The 21,065-nt window shown below is 44.5% G+C and overlaps 2 protein-coding genes across 7 annotated transcripts in view; both read right to left on the bottom strand.

Moving 5' to 3' along the window:
* The window catches only part of PRDM15 (PR/SET domain 15), a 33,985-nt gene extending 22,693 nt beyond the window's left edge, over positions 1 to 11,292 (bottom strand). For 3 of the 5 annotated variants that reach the window (XM_084289633.1, XM_084289636.1, XM_084289635.1), the window contains exons 1-6: positions 11,104 to 11,292; positions 10,452 to 10,497; positions 7,304 to 7,397; positions 4,541 to 4,694; positions 3,432 to 3,684; positions 2,123 to 2,245 (exon numbers count right to left, since the gene is read on the bottom strand). In XM_084289633.1, coding sequence (XP_084145759.1) covers positions 2,123 to 2,245; positions 3,432 to 3,684; positions 4,541 to 4,694; positions 7,304 to 7,397; positions 10,452 to 10,488 — 661 coding nt within the window. In that variant the 5' untranslated portion in view covers positions 10,489 to 10,497; positions 11,104 to 11,292. The other 2 variants (XM_084289634.1, XM_084289637.1) reach the window with 2 other exon arrangements.
* A 5,391-nt stretch (positions 11,293 to 16,683) lies between these two features.
* The window catches only part of C2CD2 (C2 calcium dependent domain containing 2), a gene marked incomplete at its 5' end in the record, with an annotated part of 38,103 nt that continues 33,721 nt past the window's right edge, over positions 16,684 to 21,065 (bottom strand). The window contains one exon of one of the 2 annotated variants that reach the window (XM_084289874.1): positions 16,684 to 19,568. In XM_084289874.1, coding sequence (XP_084146000.1) covers positions 19,342 to 19,568 — 227 coding nt within the window. In that variant the 3' untranslated portion in view covers positions 16,684 to 19,341. The remainder of the gene's footprint in view (positions 19,569 to 21,065) is intronic. The other variant, XM_084289875.1, reaches the window with a different exon arrangement.

Here is a 21,065-nt window from a genome sequence, read left to right as displayed (position 1 = left end):
TCACAGAGTAAGAGCATTTGGATTATCAGATGTAAGGGTGAGAACAATAAAAACCTGGGTTTGAGTGGTTTCATGAACTGGGTGTTCTATCAGACTACCAGATCAGTATTTTAACTATCAGCCAACAAACACGCATAAAGATATTAGGGGGAAAATGGATCTGGAATTGGGGAAAAAAAAAAAAAAAAAAAAAAAAAAAAGGTTCACAGTCCCTCAACTTTCACTCTTCGGATGATCTGTCTGAATTTGCCAAGTACCTGGTAAATCTGGACTGGTTCACAGAATTTTTGACACACAAAGCTGAATATTCCACAGTACACAAGAATCCCCCGGAAAGTAGGATGAGGCTGTAATTAGATTGAGTGAATGCCAGTGCAAGAAATTCAGACTGTACCTCAGTTTCTGCCACAGATTTCCTGCGTGACAGTAAGCAAGTCAGTTAATCACTCTCTGCCTAAGGACCCCATCTGTAATGGGATGATAAAAATACTTCCTCCTTCTCACTCTTGGCTCTTCAACAAAAATAAAGACTCTCTGATAGTTCCCTGCTACAAACATGTTCAACATTCTGCACTACATGCGTCAGACCTCATCCGCGCTGTAATAAATATATAAAAAATGATGATTCAAAAACAGAACTTCTTTCTTCACAGGCTACAAAAAGAACTTCTTATCTTGAGAGCTTTGTCCAGGAGGCCAAGGACAACACACCTGAACCCCCAAATTCTGCATAACTTAGAAGTCAAATCGGTAAACAACATGTAAGCTAAGCTATTGGATCCGTATCATGATGTTGCTGGCCAGTAAAACTGAAAAGCCACCATCTGCAAAACTGAAATCTGTCTTGGAAACGATCTCTGCTTTTGCACTTCCCTTGCTCCTTTTATCTTCTTCAAACCTAGAGACCCTAGGTACTAGGTGCACGGCTTTGCCAGGGAGAGTCACGTCCCACTTCTTCAGGCTTCCAGGTTAAGCTGTCAGTTGCCAGAAGCTTTGCAGGACTTGGGGTCAGCAGTCAGAATCAAAACAGGCATATTTTGTCTTGTAAGCACCAAAACACTACAACAGTGGGGACACTTTAAGGCTCCTGAAATGTAACAGTACACATTTTGCTTCTGTTGAAGTTGGCCTTTCAGACAGTAGCATAAAGGATGTAGGAAGGGCTGTTTAAATTCTTCACTGTTTTTTTTCCAGGAAAAATCAGTTATGCTGAACTGAAAGGCAACTGCTCAGCCAGCTTCATGTTTCAGCTGTGGCAGCATCCAGGTAAAATGTATGGACCTCTTCTGATGAAGTTCACATCTGCAACAATCTCTTCCTCTCCTCCTGACTACTTTTAATACTAGTAACTTAGCAAACCAACCTTCTCAAAGAAGAGACCCAGAATACTTTATTTTCATCCTGATCTGCAAACTATGTACTCTGAGTTTACTTCAAGGCAAGACAAGGCAATTTGTGTTAGACAGCTTCTTAATTTCATTGCTCTCTTATCAGAGATTACAGAGGAATTGCTTCATGATCAATCTTGGGGACTAAGCTTCTGTGACACCATTAGTTGTTTCCTAACCTTGTGTTCTTTGCCAATAGTACCTGTATTGCTCATAAATTTACATAAATCTGAGTTCCTGTCAGCAAATACAGTCTGAATTCTTCTAGACTTCTGGTATCACTGTCATTTAGGCATGGGCAGCATTTTTGTTGTTTCCAAACAGCACTGTTCTTACACTCACAATCTCATGTTTTCTTCTAGCACCTGGCCATTTGAACTATTACAGTTTGCAAAGAAAGTCTGCAGATTTTCTTTAGAACGTCCCCCGCCAAACCTTAACCACCTGCAAATTCAGAAGCAGTTAGGGCTTTCATGAAAATCATCTGTCTGGAGGTCTTTTTGTCCCTTCTGGCCTTTTTTGAACCTGCCTATGTGTTTTAAGCACAGTGCCCATGAAAATAAAAGAAAAATCTAGACTTTCAAACCCTCTACACATTAGGATTTGCTGAATGTTACATAACCATGATATCTGCAGAGAAACGGCATACCCAGCAGCTCTTTGGATCTCTATCTACCCTCTTTAGATCTATATCTACTCTCTCTCTCTCTCAAAAATAACATAATTTTGCATACCTGCTGGATCAGCTACTGGTATGCTGGATTTTTTCGTTTTTTTATGGGGGAAGACAGCAGTCGAAGGCTTTGAAGAGACTTTGTTCCCCTCTTTATCATATTCCATCACTACCAAGCACATATCTGTGGAGAGGAAAAACAGTTCCTTTTCTTTACTTTCCAGACCTTTTGATTCTCTTCCTCTGTACTGACAGCAGCATGCAGAGTCACAAAGTTTTGCCTAACAGCAGGCCTGCAAAACTCATTCTCATGTAAAATCCTAACCGGGACATTTTTATGCCTGGATTTGCATAAATGCCTTTGATGTTATGGAGTATATAATGAAAGTGCTGAAGAGAGACAGCAGGACATACCTAAGCTTTTTACCTAAATATTTTTAAATACCCATTTGCACAAACTGTATACATGAGAACGGGTTGAAAGTACATGAATGGGTTAAGCTAAATAGGAAAAAGATGAAACCACTTGATTAATACCAACTGAAAACATCTTTGAATTTATAAATGTGTTAACAGGACCGATTCAGCATTCAAGACTGTGCTCACCACCAAGATCAGCCATAAAACATGCTATTGGCATTGGCCTCTCCCCAAGATATTTGTCACCCCAAATTACACTCAGCAAAGTGATAACACCGTATAAGGAGTATTCCCAGCTCAACAACAGAAAGAAATTGCCCTTGCAATGCTAAAGGATCATGCCCTTTAGCTGTAGAAATGCAGAAGTAGAAGAAAACTGAGGGGGGAGAGGAATAAATTCTAATTCAGACTAACAAATCTGCTGCCTTTCCTTGCCAATGCACAAGCAATGATGTGGAATGGCACCTCACATCTGAACTTACTTCTTTCTAGTAGCTTTCATGTGAGACTGCGTAAGGTAAAATTAGTTTTTAACTGTGCAGCAGTTCTGAGCAAAACCAACACATTTTCACTACAGCTATATAAAAAAAAGGCTTCTTTAACAAATCTACATTATATGTTTAGACACACACTGACACCTGAGGCCTTTTGCTCTTGTACCCTGAGCTGCTTCTGATACCAGTTCTTTAGTTAAGAACTATTTAGCAAGGTTGTTCAGCCTGAAGAGGCCAAATCATCAACTAAGTCATCTGTTTTCAAAAACTCAGTTATACCGTGGTAAAGAACCCATGCTTTCTTCTTGTAAGGCAACCATGTATGCAGGTTAGCCTGACTCTAAAGGCTAACATGTTCAGGGTCAAGGCCTACTCAATGAACAGCACTGTCAACTACAACTATCAGTCCCTATCAGGACTGGGCCCTTAGGAAGGAAGAAAGGCCCCCACACATACCATTGGCAATACTAGAGACCTGCTTCAGCACTGGCTTTTCCATTTTTTTGGCGTAAAAAGCTGCATACCACACTCGCAGCTCAGTTCCTGGCGGGATGTCCCGGGAGGTGGTGAAGTAAATATCATTATCATGCTGGAAGGCAGTTAAATTTTGATGTTTGTGCTCAGTGGCTGGCCGCACCATCATCATCCAGTTGCAATCATCTTCATTTGAGGTGTCAAAGTAAACCAAGGGCCCATCCTTTTGGAACACCTACCAAGCAAATTACACATGCAATAAAACTGTAACTAATAATGCAAAGTTAAGAATTTATACTTCCTGCTTTGTAATGGCTTTCCTTCAGTGTACATCAGAGACGAAGCAAGCCTTAACCCGTGCATGCATCAGGCATGTATCATGTATCAGTCTCATCTTCAGATGAGTAAGTCTAAGGCAGACTACCAGGGGCAGCATGGGAACAAAGAGAACTTCTATCCCCAAAGTCTTGCTTTAGCCACTAGTTCTTCACAAAATTTGAATGACCGTATATAGGTAAACAGCGTAGAATCCAAACAGCACACTGGGAAACACCCATCAGCCCATGTCACATCTCTAAATCTTTGCTTCTGAGTCATGTATTACTGAATTACATTTTTACCGGGGCATTTCTCCCACCAAAACTTTTAAAGAGAAAAATAACACAAATGCAAGCCAGACAAAAATACATTTATTGCACGTTCCATAAGAATAATGCACGTCACTGACTAAGCAAACAAAATCAAATTGAACACAGTTACTAAAAAAAAAAAAAAAAAAGAAAGAAATGAACTGCCATAGGCATGACACTTCCTGTATCATCACGTTTAGGTGCCAGACAAGCAGTTTTGCTGACAGTATTCTGGCTTTATCTCCTATAAGGACGTTAACTCCAAACACACAGAACAAGCCCCCAGATCAGTTCTTCTGCATCTTGCCCAGAGAATGCTCATTTAGGTAGACTGGTATAGGGCATGCCTAAAAGATGTCCCAAATAACTGCCACCACATTTTCTTCCATAGTAGTAGACAGCATAAAATCCTCATGGGTAAAAGAGACTCACTTCAATTGCTTTACACATGCCATATCTTACCTTCAGTGGGAAAACTGATTCTTTTTCAAGCTTGGCAACTCTCTTGGATTCAAATGGGCCAAACTGCGTACGTTTCACTAGCTGTGTCAAAGCAAATACTCCTTCAGTCCCATCTTCCAATTGTCTTATCTCCAAATTAGAAGGCAGAGATGATCTAAGATTGAAGAGAGAATTGAGTTATATATGGGATAAGACTGCAGGAACTCATCGAAAGAAGATGTCAGCATCTATTTCTCCAGTCTCTAGAGACAGAAAATAGTTTTCTGTCAAAATACCCTGATTTCTGTAAGGATTTATAAACAGAGGAGAAAAACTACCAGTGGTGGAGGAGGGCCAAATCAGCAATTACTCGAGAGTGCTCAAGCAATATATAAGTCCAGGAACGCAGCAGGGTGCACCTGAGGGTGCAAGGGAGTGATCCAGTACCACAGTGAAGCTGCTCTGTGTCACCTTTGAAAGAAAGACCCTGGACATCAGGGGAGGTCCCTGGTGATTAGAGAAAGAAAAATGTTGCACTCTTCTTCAAAAAAGAGCAAAAGGAACTAGAGGTCAATCAGCCTTGCTGCAGTCCCTAGGAAAATCATGGAGCAAGACACTTTGGGAGGTATTCATGGGCACATGACGAATGTGCATCGGTTAAGTGAAATCCATACCTGACAAACCATTTGTCATCCAGGATAAAATGACCCGTTTATGGATGAAGGCAGAGCAGTGGATGTCATTTCCCCTGACTTTAGCAAGGCTTTCAACATGATCTCTGACCATGTTATTGTATCCAAGTTGGGATGTTATGGTCAAACACCCAATACAGCCTTGATTTTTCAGTTCTGTGCTAGCGAATGAAAACCTAAATATAACCAGACAGGCTACTGGATAAAAGTTGACACTGGCTGATCTGCTTTCCTATCTAGATGAAGAGAAATACAGAAAGATTACAATGTTGGTGATAAGCAAATCAACTGAAAAAACCTGCTTTCAGTTTTAGTAACAGAATATGCAACGTTAGGGTCGGTGAAGTTCAGGAGACGTTTCTTAATGCTATTTTTCTAACCATTGAGCATTTATTTTATCTTTCCAGCGGGACAGAGGAAAACAACCATCATGTGGTTATGCAACTAGACATGGTGTTAAGAGATTCATATCCAGTTTGTGGTTAAACTTGCACTCAACCTCAGACAAATCACTCTCTCAGATACTGTTCCCCAGATGTAAAATAAGTTACATCTTGTTTCAATTACATTTCTTGTTTCCCTTTCTTATCCTACTGGTTTTCAGCTGTAAACTCTTCAAAAATAAATACATTTTTCTGTATCATGGTCATTTTAAAATTCTGCTTTTAAAGCCAGCAGCCAATGCTTCCACTAGGGAACACCTAAGCACCTCTGTGTTCAAAAAGGCTGAAAACCAGTGCACACACCATATTCACAAGGATTCACAACTGGAACATCTGGACACTACTGCAGTCCTCCACCACATGAAGAAACAAGAGTATTAAATCGCAAGGCAACAACAACAAAAAGCCCAACCATTAAAGGTACGAAATAGTAGTTTAACTTGTTGTTGAATCTGCTTAATATAGGTTGGAGTTACCACACCGCCCAGTCTGGGACCAGTTTTTAGAAAAGCACCCCCATCACCAGTTTATACCATTCCTTCAGGCATTTCAAAATTACCCTCACGTCCAAAGCACCTCTACTGTCGGGGCTGTTCAAACAGTAGCCCCCATGAACACTGGCTGCCTAAGTTTGTTATTTGAGGATTTGCAGCCATAGAAACTGACGTCTATCAGGAACTTACATGGGGCTGCTGGACTTCCTGAAGGCTCAGAGAAATGGCTTCTGCTCATGCGTACATCCAGCAAACGTGCAGCCTGGGCCACAAAGAGCACCCTGCCCGTGCAGAAAGGGGTCATGGTACACGCACGGCAGATGTTTGTTACAAAATGATCCTGGGAACACACGGTATGGCTTGCACAGCCAGGACGTGTCAGACTTGCTGCCCATGGTTTCTGTCTGTGGCTTCCCAAGAAATACAAAGCTTCATAAAGCTCGTGAAGCCCATTGAACTCACTTCCCTTTCTGGGATCTGTGCCACATCTTCATGATAGCTGTTTCTCCTCCTTAGCAAAAGTCCCACATTTTACACGTTGATGTGAATTTTGCTTACAACGCCAGATTTCTTCTCTCTGTAAAAAATACACTACTCACTGTTGTTTTCTCCTACTGCATTTAGCCCCTTTGTTTCTTTTGGCAAGCATGACTGTTTCTGCTGTGCTGTTGTAGGCTTACTGACAGGAGTATTATCCATAATCATTCATACAGGCTCACAATAATGAGAACAACTTGTTTTGCTTCTCAGTGGAGGAATTACAGAGGTTATACCAAGCAGGAGGATACAACCATTCACAGCACTGGGAAATCCTTCTGTGCTTGTCTGAAACCTGTACGGTACATCTGAGGAGAGGAATGAGCTGCAGGTACTCGAGCAAGACATCACCCCATCTGGCGCTGTCTCACTTTTTGCCAGAAACTTAAGCAAAGAAGCCAAGTCCTGATGAGCAGCAAGTTATTTTTTGGCTTCAATTCAGTCGAGCACTTAAGTTTCTGCATCATTTTTTCTACTTCTCTGTGAAGGCTGTGTCCTTTTCATAGACTGGGAGTTCACTTCTCAGCTGTCAGCGTTAACAGCCCATTAACAAACAAATCTGACTTGAGGCACTAATGTGAGCTTTGGTTAGCCAGCACTGACACAAATGCTCCTTACCTGGCCCTGCTCAGCACAAAGGAGTCTTTGACTGTCACCACTGGGCCCAGCTCAGGACACTCTGAATCATGGTACTGCCCACAGTCCTCGCACCCTGCAAGGAAGCAGACAGCAAAGTTCATGGAAAGTGCTGCTGTAGTACAGCTGCCTCTTTCGAGAGCCAAATGCAAAATCTAGCACAAAGCAGAATACTTATAAAACAGTGTTTTATTTATATTGATTAAAAGAATACGTATAACAGAACACTGAGGTGATAGCTGGCACCCACGTAGGTGAGATAATATACATTATGATCAGTACTATCAGAACACAATTGTTTAAATCTTCTCTCTGAGGAAACTAATTACCATACATGCACAAGAAATATCCTGCTTAAAGATGGGATTATTCTTCAGATGAAGTGCCATGATGTCTAGCAGCCTGAGAAAACTGCATTACTCCAGGCTGCATTATTCCAAAACTGCATTACTCCAGGCTTTTAGAAACAGCTTGAGTAGCACAGTTGTTTTAGAAAGAAGAGATGAAAACCCCTGGTGCCAGTAGCAGAACCTGCACAAGGCACAGAGGTGGAGCAGGAGCCAAGCACCTGATGCGCTTGCACTCCTCAGGCAGGGCAGAGGCAGCGTCTGGCAGCGAGTTAGCAGAGCTCAGAGACAGCTTCTGGTGCCTTCCCAAACAAGCCGGCTGACTAAGCAACGCACCGAGGCTACTCCTTAGCTCACTTTCAGCTCACCTCAGTTAACTTCTAGTTTAAGTGCAAATTACTGAGACCTGAAAGGCTCCTAAGAAATAATTTTCAGACTGGGATGATTTGAAACTTTGCAAAATAAGCTAACTTAGCAGGATTTCAAACGCACATACACTGCTTCACTGTGAAAACCAGCTGTCAAACTGCGCTGCCCGGGCAGCTGCTGACGCAGCACAGGGGATGATCACACAGGGGTTATCTTCTTAGCGCTCCCCATTCACAAGGGCAGGTCAGGCAACCCCAGCAAGGCTGCAAAGCAGAGGGTGGCTACACTTTGTTTGGGATGAGAACAAGAGAAAAGCATTTTTGTCCCAGGGCACGCTCCCTCTGGTGAAGATAAACTGTACTCCTAACTGGACACCTCTCCCTCCCAGTTTGTCTCACTGAACTAACAACAGGATCTCATCTAAGATGTGGAAAAGGGATCCCAAACTACACAACACAGCTCCCTGTTGGTTGTGCTGTTTTTCTTTTTCTCCTGGCAAAAAAAACACAAGAGCTTAGCAGTGAAAATCCACAGACACTTCACAAATGGCAGTGCCAGCTCACGCAAGCCCCAAGCCCAGCCACTGCTTCCTGCACACCTCTTTGTGGTGCCTGCTGGTGAACTCAGTCACAAAACAACCATCCAGTGCCCATCAGTTCATTTTTCAGCAGAAGGAATTTCCCAGCCCAGTTTGCCATGCTGGCGGTGGCAGTTTATCATCCCACCATCCCACTCTTCTGTGTGGCAAACTCAGCTACCCGTAGCTCGCACTGCACTTAATATTCTAATATAATCCGGGTTAAATGTAAATTTCCAACACCAACTAGGGTGGAGGAGCCACAGAGGAATGTGTAAAGCAGACTGCTGAAAAGAACCGGATTATCACCCGGGATGGGTTGTCACCACTGACGGGGACTGGAAGGAATAGCCGGAATGACAGCTTCTTCAGCTGGCTTTGCTGCCAAAGGAAAGGAAGCACTTCGTTTGCTCTTCCCCTTATCTTTTGGCGACACCGAAGCGGCCTTCACTCCTGCAAGAATAGCCACTGCACTGGTTCAATGAGCACCGTCCAAAAGTACAGGCAGGAAGGAGATAGGTGCCTCTCGCTGCTGCATGGATGAATGATCAAAGCAGAGGGAACAAGAGACTGACACGGGGTGGCACGTCTCAAAATCCGAGGGATGCCTTGGAGCAGACAACCCCCACGGCTGGTTCACTCGCCATATGGGATGCTTTCATGAGATTACGGTCACAGGAGAAATACAAAACCAAGAGAAATTAAGCATTTAGCCTAAATGCCAAAATACCCTGGGGAGGGCAAGTTCACAAAGTTTTATGAAAAATTTTCCAAAACTCTTATGTCTATGAAATACATATTCAGTGGCGTTAACTGTGGGAGTGCACAGCACCACTCATAACAACTCGCTTTTCCTGAGCTTGAGCACTCCCCATATTCCACGGGAAAAACTTACACAGAGCACAAGAAAGCTCAAGAAATTTAGTGACTTCTGCCTCCACTGGAAGATGAAAAAAGGCCATGTAACACCATCAATCTAAAATTAGGGAATGATATCTCATCCCCATCCTTTTCGGCATCTACCAGGGTCTTTTTACGAAAAAGAAGTCACCGTAATCTCACCACTGGTATCTGCAACTCAACAAAAATTCCCACCAAGTCATCACTGTTTTTTAAGGAACCCCAGTACATATGTTGTAGAGGGAAGAGTTAGCTACCATAAGGTCAATGCACAGCTGTGGAGCCATCAAGAGCGAAAGACTGCGGATTCCTATCACCAAAGACATAGGCTCCGCTCTGCTCTTCCCAGATCGGACCCAGAATGCCCAAGTCCCCTCTGCTCACACACGTACATGAGTGAACTCTGCATCTTCTAACCTTTTTCCACTGTAGCACCAGACGGGTGACAAACAGAGGGGTTAGGCTGGGAAGCAAGCCCACAGCTGAGGTCCACCAAGCACAGGCTGCTGCCCGCTGTGCCCCTGTTCAGGCAGCACATCTCACACTGGGCTCGTCCTGAAAGATTAACCAGCCTGCATCCTCCTGCTGGAGGCTACAGGTCAGAGCTCCCCGTGCAAAGCCCCGGCTGCCAAAGCTGGCAGTACAAGCACAGGGCTTAGACTTGTCCCTGGCAAGCCCCGAGCCTTCAACCACACTTATTTCAGCCATGAAGAAGCTGTTCTGCTAAGTCACATCCACAGGGCTCTTCATCTGTTTGTCGACGGAAACAGGAAAATGTGTATGCTTAAAATTAGCAGCCTTCTCTCCACTCCCCCATAAGCTGTCTGAGCTTCCTTTACATAAATAAAAAACGAGTCTGTTTTAGTCTTTAATTTCAAACGTTCTGCAGAGACAAGTCACATCACAAGAGGTAACTCATCTTCCTTCCAGTACTTACAAATAAACATAGTCTCATCGCTGCCATCTTCAGCCATTTTTCAAGCCTGCCAAAACACAAAAGATGAAGTTAGTTCTGAATGAGTTTTACTTTCACCATATTAGTGAAACATCCCGTTACGGAGTGATGATGCTGACTGACCCAGAGCACACCCAAACACAGCCCTGGCTCCTGCAGGGACAGAAAAGGAAAATCCCCCAGTGACGGCTGTATCGTTACACGTGTTGCTGAAGTCACTTGCAAGAAGCCCAAATGGAGCTTCACGGGCAACTCTCTCTAGGCAATGCCATCTTAAGCAGCTCCCCTCCTGCCAACCTCAACCATTTCTCTGCAGCTCTGCACCCTGTGTTAGAAGCTCTTGTGGAACCTCAGAACAAGCAACATCATATCGAAGGGTAGATTAAAAATCATCTGTGAAGGGCTGGATTACTGATTTAATAAACACAAAAGCCTACACTCTGTAGATACAGATCTGTTCCAAAGGGAAATGTACGGGTTGGTAACAAGCATCAGGAAACGGAAAATCAAATCCCGTCTCTGTCACTGACCTGCCATGAAATGGTAACCCACCAATTTGCTTTCACCTGTAAAACAAGGATAATCCACATTCACTTTCATAAACCAGTTTTGGCAGTATGTATTAAAAACTCACATAAGCACTATTTATTGCTCCTCGATGTCTAGACGATCTGAAATCCTTTTGGCAAGCAGCCTGTGATTATGCATGACTAAGATCACTCAAGTGGGCTCTAGAAGACAGTTTTCCCTTTTCGAACCTTGAAATTCTCCTCTTCGCATAAGGAATCCTCCCGATGCCCCAGCAAGAGGCAAAGCAACACGAAGATCCTGACCTAAGTCCAAGAGAGAATGTGGCTGCAGAAACGGCAAGTACAGTGGTCAAGAAGAAAACAGGCAAGAGCCTGAACCTGTGAGGAGGAGGAGGACAGAGGAGAGGGAAGGTGACCAAAGACACAGCAGGCTGGCAGAGCCCTGTTTGAAAAAAGGCCTAGAATTTGCTACTGCAACAACAGAAACCTGTCCAAAGATGCGCACAAGCCTGGGCACCCCAGCCTTCCTGCACGGCCCTCCCAAATCCTTCCTCTCGCCAGCAGCACGGCCCCTCCTAACGCCTGCTGCCTCGTAAGGGGCTATTGCTGCCAACGCAGCACCAGCCGTTTATGGCTCCTGGGGAATAAACACACGTAACAAGACATTTGCACGTTTATACAGAAGTCTGGTGCTGGGAAGCAGCAGCAATTCAGGGAAATTCCCCAAAGCTATCTTCCCGAAAGCAGATAGGCAACACAACAGGTATTTAGTGCACCTGGGGTGCACTAGTACAAAACAAGTCATAGAAAGTGAACCACAGGCTGATGGCAAGAATGGTTTGCTTCCTAACCAAGATGCTCTGTGGATGCTCCGCACTATTTCAAGAAGTGTATGTCCAGTTATTTTTAGACAGTTTGTGTCCTGACAAGACTTTCATCCTAAATACGGCTGAATTAACAACTACTCTCCTCGGTCAGTGGTTCAGATACACAGGGGACGCGGTGCAGCAAGATCAGCAGTACTGCTGTGCAACCCGCTCTTCAAAGGCGCGCCTGCTTTCCTGTGTCACCCTTCCCAAACAGCAGACTGATGACCGGCAGCGTTACCAGAGCACCAAGGTCGATCTTGCTCTAGCAGCCCTAAGATCAGAATAGCAATAAAGTGGGGGGGGAGAAATCATAGTGGCATAAATACCAGTCAAGGTGATGGAGAGAAACTGCTGAGGTCCCTCACACGTACCTCACTTAATTGATGAGACTGTATTTCAGCTATCATCTGCACTACCTTAATTTTCAGTTTTGTAGCGAGCGTTTTCCTTTTCCACAGAGCAAACTTTCTGAGTCAGCCTCCATCTTTCCTGCGCTCAGCACAGTGACCTGCTGTGCTCTGAAAAAAAAAATAGAACACAACAGGAACGGGCATCAGGTGTCAAACCCACCCGCGCCCCTGCGTGCAGGTGCAGGAGGAGCACTGAGCGCCTTGCACTATCAGCCCTTGCACCGCTACAAGCTCCTGAGGCGTTGTCTTCCCGTTCGTAATTTATTAGAAATATAAGGAAGGAAGGACGCCAGAAGTGGGTTTAAGGATGCTGATGTGCAGATACACAAGCTCTCACCTGCGGGCTTCAAAACCCTTCAAAACCCTTCACGAACCCCAGGGGCTTTTGAGCCCGGTGCCATGATGTCATCACGCGGCGGCACCGGGCACACGCTTACTTCACCTTTTATCTCCTGTTCATTCAGGGCTATATATATATTATACATTTTTTTTATTCAGGGCTCTTTTTTTTTTTTTTTTTTTTAATTATTTTGAAGCATTTCTGTCAGAAAAGTGTTACGTGAAGCCACCCGTCCCACCGCACCGAACTACCCAGCCTTGCACGGGGGAAAAACCAAAGCCGGCGAGAAAACTCCCTTTTTATTTTCCACGTCAACATGTGTCACTCTCTCTATATTTTTCACATTAAAAAAAAAATAAAATAAGATTTTATATATATAATATATATATATTTCCACACAAAGGGGCAGCGGTGGCCAGGCGGCCACAACCCAGGTGGAAACGCACCCGGGGGGGGGACACCCTCCCGTGCCCTCAGAGCGGGCGGGCGCCCCAGCAGCCGTTAACGGCCGTTAAGGGCCGTTAACGGCCGGCGCCCGTCAGGGAGCCGGCGGAGGGCTCCCGCTGGGGCCCGAGCCGCGATCCGGGAGCGGCTCCGCCGGGTTTTGCCTCGGACCCGCGGTGCTCGCCCCCCTCCTTCCCTCCCTCCTTCCCTCCCTCCGGCGCGGCGGCGCGGCCGCTGTAACAAAGAACAGGCGGCGTGGAGGCGGAGGAGGAGGAGGACGGGGAGGAGGGGACGGAGCCGCCGCCGCTGCCGCCGCCGCCGCTGCCGCCGCCGCCGCCGCCGCCGCCGCGCCCGGAGCCCGCCCCCGCCGCCGCCGCCACGGCCCCGGGAGGGGAGGGAGGGGGGGGGGGGGAACCGGGAGGGGAGGGAGGGAGGGGGGGGGCCGCGCGCGCGCGCGCGGGGTGGGGAGGGGGGGTGGGGGGGGGGCGCGTGGCGGCGGCGTTACCTGCCCCGGGAACGGCCCGAGCCGGATCGGATCCGGGCTCCGGGTTCCGATCCGCTCCGGAAACCACGCGACGGCGGAAGACGGCGCGGCCGGGGCGCGGGGCACGCTGGGAGATGTAGTCCTCGCCGTGTCCTCACCACCACCCCCCATCCATCCCCCTCTTCCCGGCTGCCGCCTGGGTGAACGGGATCCATAAATTAATTAAATAAATAAATGAATAAATAAATGAAGCGTCAGGGTTGCTTGGTTAAGGGGGATTACTCTGCGATGTGTGGAAGCGGTCCTGCTCTTTCCCCAGAGAAGCTGTGGGTGCCCCATCCCTGGAGGGGCTCAAGGCCAGGCTGGATGGGGCTGTGGGCAGCCTGGGCTGGGGGGAGGTGTCCCTGCCCATGGCAGGGGGGTGGATCCAGCATCCTGGTGTCCTTTAAGGTCCCTTCCAACCCAACCCATCTATGATTCTCTGATCAGGAGTTACACGCACGTTTCTTAGCCAAAGCAGTCTGGGTTTACAACGCGTGTGTGCCCGCACCCCGCAGCTCCCACACGCTTTCTGTGTGTATTTTTTCAGCATTGGCATCAGGCCACGAACTCGTGCAGTATACCTGGCTTGATCCTTGGCACAGAGATGAAAAAACCGAAGATGCCTTTCATTCACTGTGCAGGAACGATGAACCAAGCGACAGAATGTGGCACCTGCCGTAGCTCGGAGGCTTCTTGTCACTTTTGCTAGCATACCCTCACAGCACCACAAAAGTTAAATAAATAAAGACCCAAGGTTAGAGCAGAAAGGAAAATGAGGAAACTTTGTCAGGAGCGCAGTAGGGAATTTCAGCTAAGCGCTTCAAGGACTTGAAATAAACAGGCAGAGAGGTGTGGGCAGTAACTCTCAAGGCAACGTACAGTTTCCTTGCAAAAGAAGGTGCAACACTCACTTTTGGGAAGAAAAAGCACTGCTGTGTCTGTTTTCATGTGAATGTTTTGGCTTGCTTTCCTCCAGTCTGGTAGGGCTTTGTGGAAGCATTCATTTAGAAGGCAAACTTTTCGTCAGAAAGATCGCAAGAGAACCTCATTCACAGGCAGTGCTCATTTTAGTACTGGTGTCTTTCATACAGGACCTATGCACTAACACCCCTTTTGCCTCCCAATACCTCCCCCAAATTACAAATGGTTTCAGGGTAATACTATAAAACAGAGAGAATAAATAATGAGTAACCATGGTGATTCTACAATTCCCCCTTCCATTAGATTCCCACCCTGTCCGTGTTTCAGATAATTCTTAAGGAACAAGAGAGGGCTCCTTGTAGGGCTGGGTGCGCCTGGATTATCAGAAATAACCCACGGTGTCGGCACAGAGTAGGTGGAGGAGTCTGCCCCTGGATAAGCAGGTGAACGGTCTGCATTAAACAACCTGTCAAATTCGTGGAGTAGAAAACTGCTTATTAAGGTTGGCTGACTAGGTACGTAGGACAGCACACAACACAGAGTCAACTGGCGTTTATTGTATGTACAGCAGTAGTTATTTCTTTAAAAAATCCTCGCGCTTTTTAGTGATGTAATAAATCTGTACATCGTAGGCTTCTTAATTACACCAACTTAATTTTACATACACACACAGAAAAACAACAACAACAAAATAAAACACCACAGAAGTGACCATCACAGTTGTATGCTAGGAAAAAATGTTTTACTCCCCCTGGAATATCAAAGCATAGTACATTGTTGGGAAATACAAAGTTACAGTATTGGAAATACCTCAGATCCCTCCTTCACAGATCCTTCGCACTGTGCCAGCACCTTGCATAGTAGCAGTTTGGATATCCTGAGTGAAATGATATTATTCACCCCTGACTTCAAGCAATCCTCCCTGTTACGTCATTAATCTTGGACTGTTTGTCACCAAGGCTGCGGCTCAGCAACGCGCCGAGGCATTTGCTAACTTAAAACACGTGAATAAATCCACCTAGGTGCTGTGGAGGTCAGAGTAGGAGGTCAGCTGTGCCTGCTCACAGGGGGAATTAATGCCTTTGGAGCTCTGGTACACTTCCTTCTGTACCAGAAGCGCTTACTTCAAGCTTCAGCTCTACAGGTAAAATGCAGCAATGAGCTAAAACAAAAAATCCAGGTGACTGCCACCTTGTAGAGCTCTTGCCCCTTGTAACACCTTGATTTACCAGAGCTAAAAGAGATGTTAAAACAAGAGCAAGGCTCTCTTCCCCCATACATTCAACATTTTATGTAGTCAATTCCACTTTTCCCCTATGATATTTCACATATCAAGAACACCAAAGCATTACTTGAAATACATAGCAGAGAGCTTTCATTTGAAAACCACCTGGGACTAGCGAGGAGCTGCAGTACTAGAAATAACCCTAAAATTTCAGTTTCACTGATCCTCGAACTGGTATCACAGGCAGGCAACAGCATCGTCTGAGAAAAGCAGGACTGGAAACCAAGCCCTCTTGAGAGCCAGGCAGTAACTATGGGTCTGTATGACCCAGAGCCCCAGCCAAAGAGTCAGCAGGGGAATAAAAATCTAACAGAAAGCATAAGAATAAAGCCCAGAATTTATGCTTGCACAGTTTTATTACCCCTCCATTAAGCCGAACAAATTTGCCAAAGGTATTTTGCTTTTTAAATGAATATATATATGTATTTTTTTCCATTATGACATCCCTTCTTCCTGCAGCCTCAGTTTCAGAAGTGTTGGGAGTGAAATGACTGACATTTTCTCCTGGGGTAAATTGAATGTGAAACACGGTGCCTTAGGGATAAAGGAGCCCCTCCTCTTCAAAGTGACTTTTAAAGTGATCTTTAAGTGAACATTAACAAAGTTACCTAGCTTGTATTCACATGTGAGATATTAAGCAGCTTTATCACTTTAATTTACAAAGAAATTTTTAATTCTTGTACTTCTTGTTCAGTTAAAATTCCCAGAAAAGCCAAGGCAAATCTTGGCTAGGTAGGGATGCAGGTCGTCATGTCATAAAAACGAAATGCTTAAATGTCATAAAGCAAAAGCAAATCACAAACACAGACTAAGAAGGTTCAATTATGGACAGAAAAATTTATCTTGTTTTTACAATATGACAAAAATCATTTTTTGGAAGAGGTGAGGAACACACGCCAGCCAGATACAGAGGTCAAATATCAAACCAAATGATGTTTATTTTCCTGAGGAGTGAAGGCAATTAAAAAACAAGATTCCCGTGATTCCCTTTTAACCCCAAATGCCTTGCTTTCCTCATCTTCATAATTAATTCTCTTTCAATATACGTGAGCACAAATCTTCACACAGTTTGCAGTATATATATATATATATATACACACATTGCAGTTCCCACCATTTAAGACACACATTTAGGCAATTACCAAGACTTTTGGAAAGATCAACCAACCAAAAAAAAAAAAAAAAAAACCAACAACAAAAAAAAACACCAAAAATGCCTCAGAGTGTGTCTGTTCTTTGGGGTAAGATACAAGCAAACCCTTCTGTATTCTGCACATTATTCAGTGTTATTTCCACTTCATCCTACAGTAAATGATAAAGCTTTTGTAAATTAAAATCCCAGTTCAGTAATTTAAACAGACTCCAAGTAGTGTTATATACTCCCTCTACATTCCCAATTCTCCAGCTCTTAGTGTACGGGGTGCTATCCGCAGAGCTGTCTCGCTTTGGTTTCTTCAATTTGGTGGTTAGTCTTCCTCTTTCAGCAAACAAAACCGAACATTTAAAATTTGTGATGGATTTCATCACCCACCCTGCCCCAGCATGCAAAGAGTTCCTAGCAAAGTCGAGGGGAAAAGTGCACGTTTAAGAAACTTAACTTCAGTTTTTCGGATGCTCAGATCGTGGTCTGCTGTAAAATGAATGAATGAATCCTAACTTCTACGTTGTGTTAAAATAACTACAAACAAAAGTGTTCACACACAATCAAGCAGGACAAACCAATATTACTAAACTGGGATTTTTAAGCACATTACAGCTCCAGGACACTCATGTGTAACAAATTATCAAAACACAGAATATTAAAATGCCTTCAAGTGTTTTCATAATAAGCAGCATGCTTAAACATACAGCCATCTGATAGTCCGGACTGTTGTACTACAGTGATTTTACTAGGTTACACATAAATGGTACTTTTAAGCAGTAGACTCAGTTAAAATATTTTGACAATTCATTTCTTCTACTATTTTGCTGGTTAAAAAAAAAAAAAAAAAGTTATTTTTATCTTTGAAAAAGAAAATACCAAGGAACCTAGAGTCCATTGGAAGTTTTGATACGTGTTTCTGTTCTTCAGCGACTTTCTATTTTTGAAGAATGGTTTAAGTTGAAAGCTGAAATATCTGCCAAAGCCTTGGATGAATTTTAAGGGGTAGGAAGGGGAAACCCTGTTGGCAAAGCAGGCACAATCTGTCTTCCATTTGTGTCAGTAGTTTTGATGGAATGGATGTTTTTATTGGAGAAAGAGAACAGGCTTGGTCCTTTGTCCTCAGCAGGAATGTATACAATGGAAAGCTATAGGTATGCATGAAAGGTGGTACCTGTGAAACACTGCCTTTTACCCTCTTAAATAGCTGAAACAAGAACTATGCCTTTACTTTCACCAGTTTTTCCTTTCAATTTAAAGGAGTTAAAGGAGCCAGCTGCAATATTTAATGAGGGGAAAAAAGTCAGAAAGCCAACTGAACGCTCACCCCATAGCAACACTGGTAGATCGAGAAACTGAAAGACCGAGGGAACTGTGATCATTATTTTTTTTTAAGAGTTCTCTTCACAACTGTGTTTTCTAAGATCTCAGTAAGTATTTGGCAAGTAAAACAAGCTGTCTAATGAGAAGTTTATATAGGGTTAAATATGCTCTGTTTGACACTTATTGCTCCTAGCTTTGCATTTGATATGATGGTTTATATCCTTGTCTAACAAGTACTTGGTAGAAGGAATTAGAGCCCCTAAGATAGGTTTTTGCATTAGCAGCACAGCTTCTCACACAGGGAAGAAAAGCTACAGAGGAGAAGTCTTAACTGTTTTGCTTGCAAGTAGACTCAAGTAGACTTTTAAAAAAGTTCCATTTTTTTTTTTTTAGAGTATAACCTATGCACAGAACATTAAACAATATGCTAGTATAAGTGTTTGCATAATTTATTGATTTTATGGCTAATATAAAAGGCATCTCTCCACCTACATAGACTGAGCAGTTATTATAGCAGGCTACAGATATTACAGTAGGCTATCTTAATCAGCATTTTAGATCTGCTTCTGAAAACTTACCCGTTTCCAAATTACAATACAAACTGGATCTGGGTCTCTCTTTTCCCTTTCAGCCTGACCAGAAACACAAACTGAGACTTACGTTGCTACTACTCCATGCTGCAGCAAGGAAGCACAGTGGCATCTTCTCTCTTGATAGTGGTTCAGCCATAGAGCAGGCATGGTTTTTCAGTTCTCAGCTCCCCACTAATGTAAACTAGGTGCTCACGTGCAGGTCCCCTCCACCTGCACCATTCCCTGTCCTCCCTCATTTTGTACAATAACCCACTCAATCCTCCAAAAGCTGTCACGATGCAATTAGCGCTGCCTGTATTCGGAGGAACAACTCGATAACCAGAGAGAAAAACGTTCTGGAAGAATAAACAAAAAAGACACGCCTTCTGTTTATTCCTTGACCACTGCGTTAGCGAACATCATTTTATGCAAGTCATCAGCCTCATTCGTATTCTTTAGTACTGCTCTGTAAACAACTGATGTGCAATATCCCACCAGAGAGCGTCCGCTCTTATACATATGGTTCTGCCGAAGCACCGTTCAGTTTGCTCTTGCTTTTGTTCTTGGAAAGCAGCTTTCTGTTAAGAAGACGTGAAAGCGTGCCTCCCTTCTTGCGTGTCTCCTCCGACAGGGGCTGCTGCAGGTAGACAAGATCGTTGTGCGACTGGCTCATTCCCGGGTCCTTCTGATGGTGTCGCCGACGGAAGAAGAGCTTCGCGCTTTTTTTCAAAATCCCACCTGCAGAAGCAGAGAGCAGAGGCACAGGACACTTTAGACAGAACGGGCTGCTTTCCTCTTGGACCACAGCTTTACCTTTAACTGCACCACTACTAAAAAACAGCCTGGGTCTCAACATCTCCAGTTTGAGCACAACCCTCTTAACAATTCAATGTTAGAAAGCTAAGAGAGTGGTGCATCTAAATCAGCAATATTGATGGCTTGTAACTGATGGGACATAGGAGCACGAGTCCCGCATTGGAACAAGTGATTTTGGATACTGGCAAACGTGAGCAATCGCTGTGCTGTCAGCCAGAGGCGCACATACGTACACTACATGCTACTGAATCCACCTTCCCCCACTCGACCCAGACAAACACCATGAAGAAATTCAGGCTCCATGAAATTATGTATTTCTCTGCTTCTCCTCTTTCCATGCAGGTATCATGCAAACTGAATCACTTAGATTCGAGACAGACTGTGGTAGCTCTACAACTATGCATATCCACACGCTCTTACAGTCAGCAGATAAGTTCAGGAGAGAAGAGCTCGCACGCATTGCTGGAGGAGCACTACAGAAAGAGTAGTTTTTCCTTCAGTTCTCTCCGAACTGATGCAGTTGAAAAGGAAGGAAAGCTATCGTGCAATCTATCTACAAGCAATCAAGTATTAATCCTCTGATTTCAACTTCTAAAGTCAATCCACGCATCTCGGGCAAGTTGCCTTCCTTACACTTTGTTTCAAGCGTTCTTCTGAAAGCTATGATAGTGTTCAAACATACACATGCACAGCGTTTAGTGTGGGTTGCACACTGGGTTCTCAAACGTCAAACAGGCATATGCAACCTTTCTAGTGCAATAAAAGTACGGCGTATTTCACAGAAAGAATGAAATAGAGAAAGAAATGTTACTGTCTGTTGTTTCAGCAGTAAAAGGAGCTGAAACAAAAAGATGACCCCGTTATGCACAAAGTGAAGGTGGCATTTTAATCTGAAGTGCAGGACGCGGTTGGTGCCTGAGCTCAGCACCTGGCAGCCAGCCCGCATGCAGCAGACTGGAACAAGCCAGGCTGCACGTATTCTACAAGAGGTCAGCACCATCACCTAGAGTAGCCATCATCAAGCGTTCGCTGTTTGAAAATCCTGCTAGAAATAACAATTCACCTCAAACAGATTAAAAATAACATTACACCTGCTGCCAATAGATTCAGAAATTTGCCCAAATCCCTTCTTGTGGTAAATTAGTCCAGGTTCCTTTATTTTTGTAGTACTCCTCCTCTTGATCCCATGTCAAACCTGCTGTGCAGCCAAGACAATTGCAGCTATTGTCTCACCAGGGCTTCGTGCTGGCAACACCAGACACCAGCAGTTTTCCTTCTTTGCAAGCCCTGGCTGTTTCTGCAGCCAGCATTGTGCCAAATTCCACCTTCCCTTTCCACATGCATTCCTGATGTGTAAGGCAGCCCGGTGGCAGCTGGGAGGGATGCTACCAGCAGCACTCAGCCAGGTGCCAGCACATC

This window comes from Netta rufina (genome assembly GCF_964035555.1).
Source record: "Netta rufina genome assembly, chromosome: 1".
NCBI classification, from domain to species: domain Eukaryota; kingdom Metazoa; phylum Chordata; class Aves; order Anseriformes; family Anatidae; genus Netta; species Netta rufina.
Note: the sequence above shows the minus strand (reverse complement) of the source record. Positions and strands in the feature narration are given on the sequence as shown.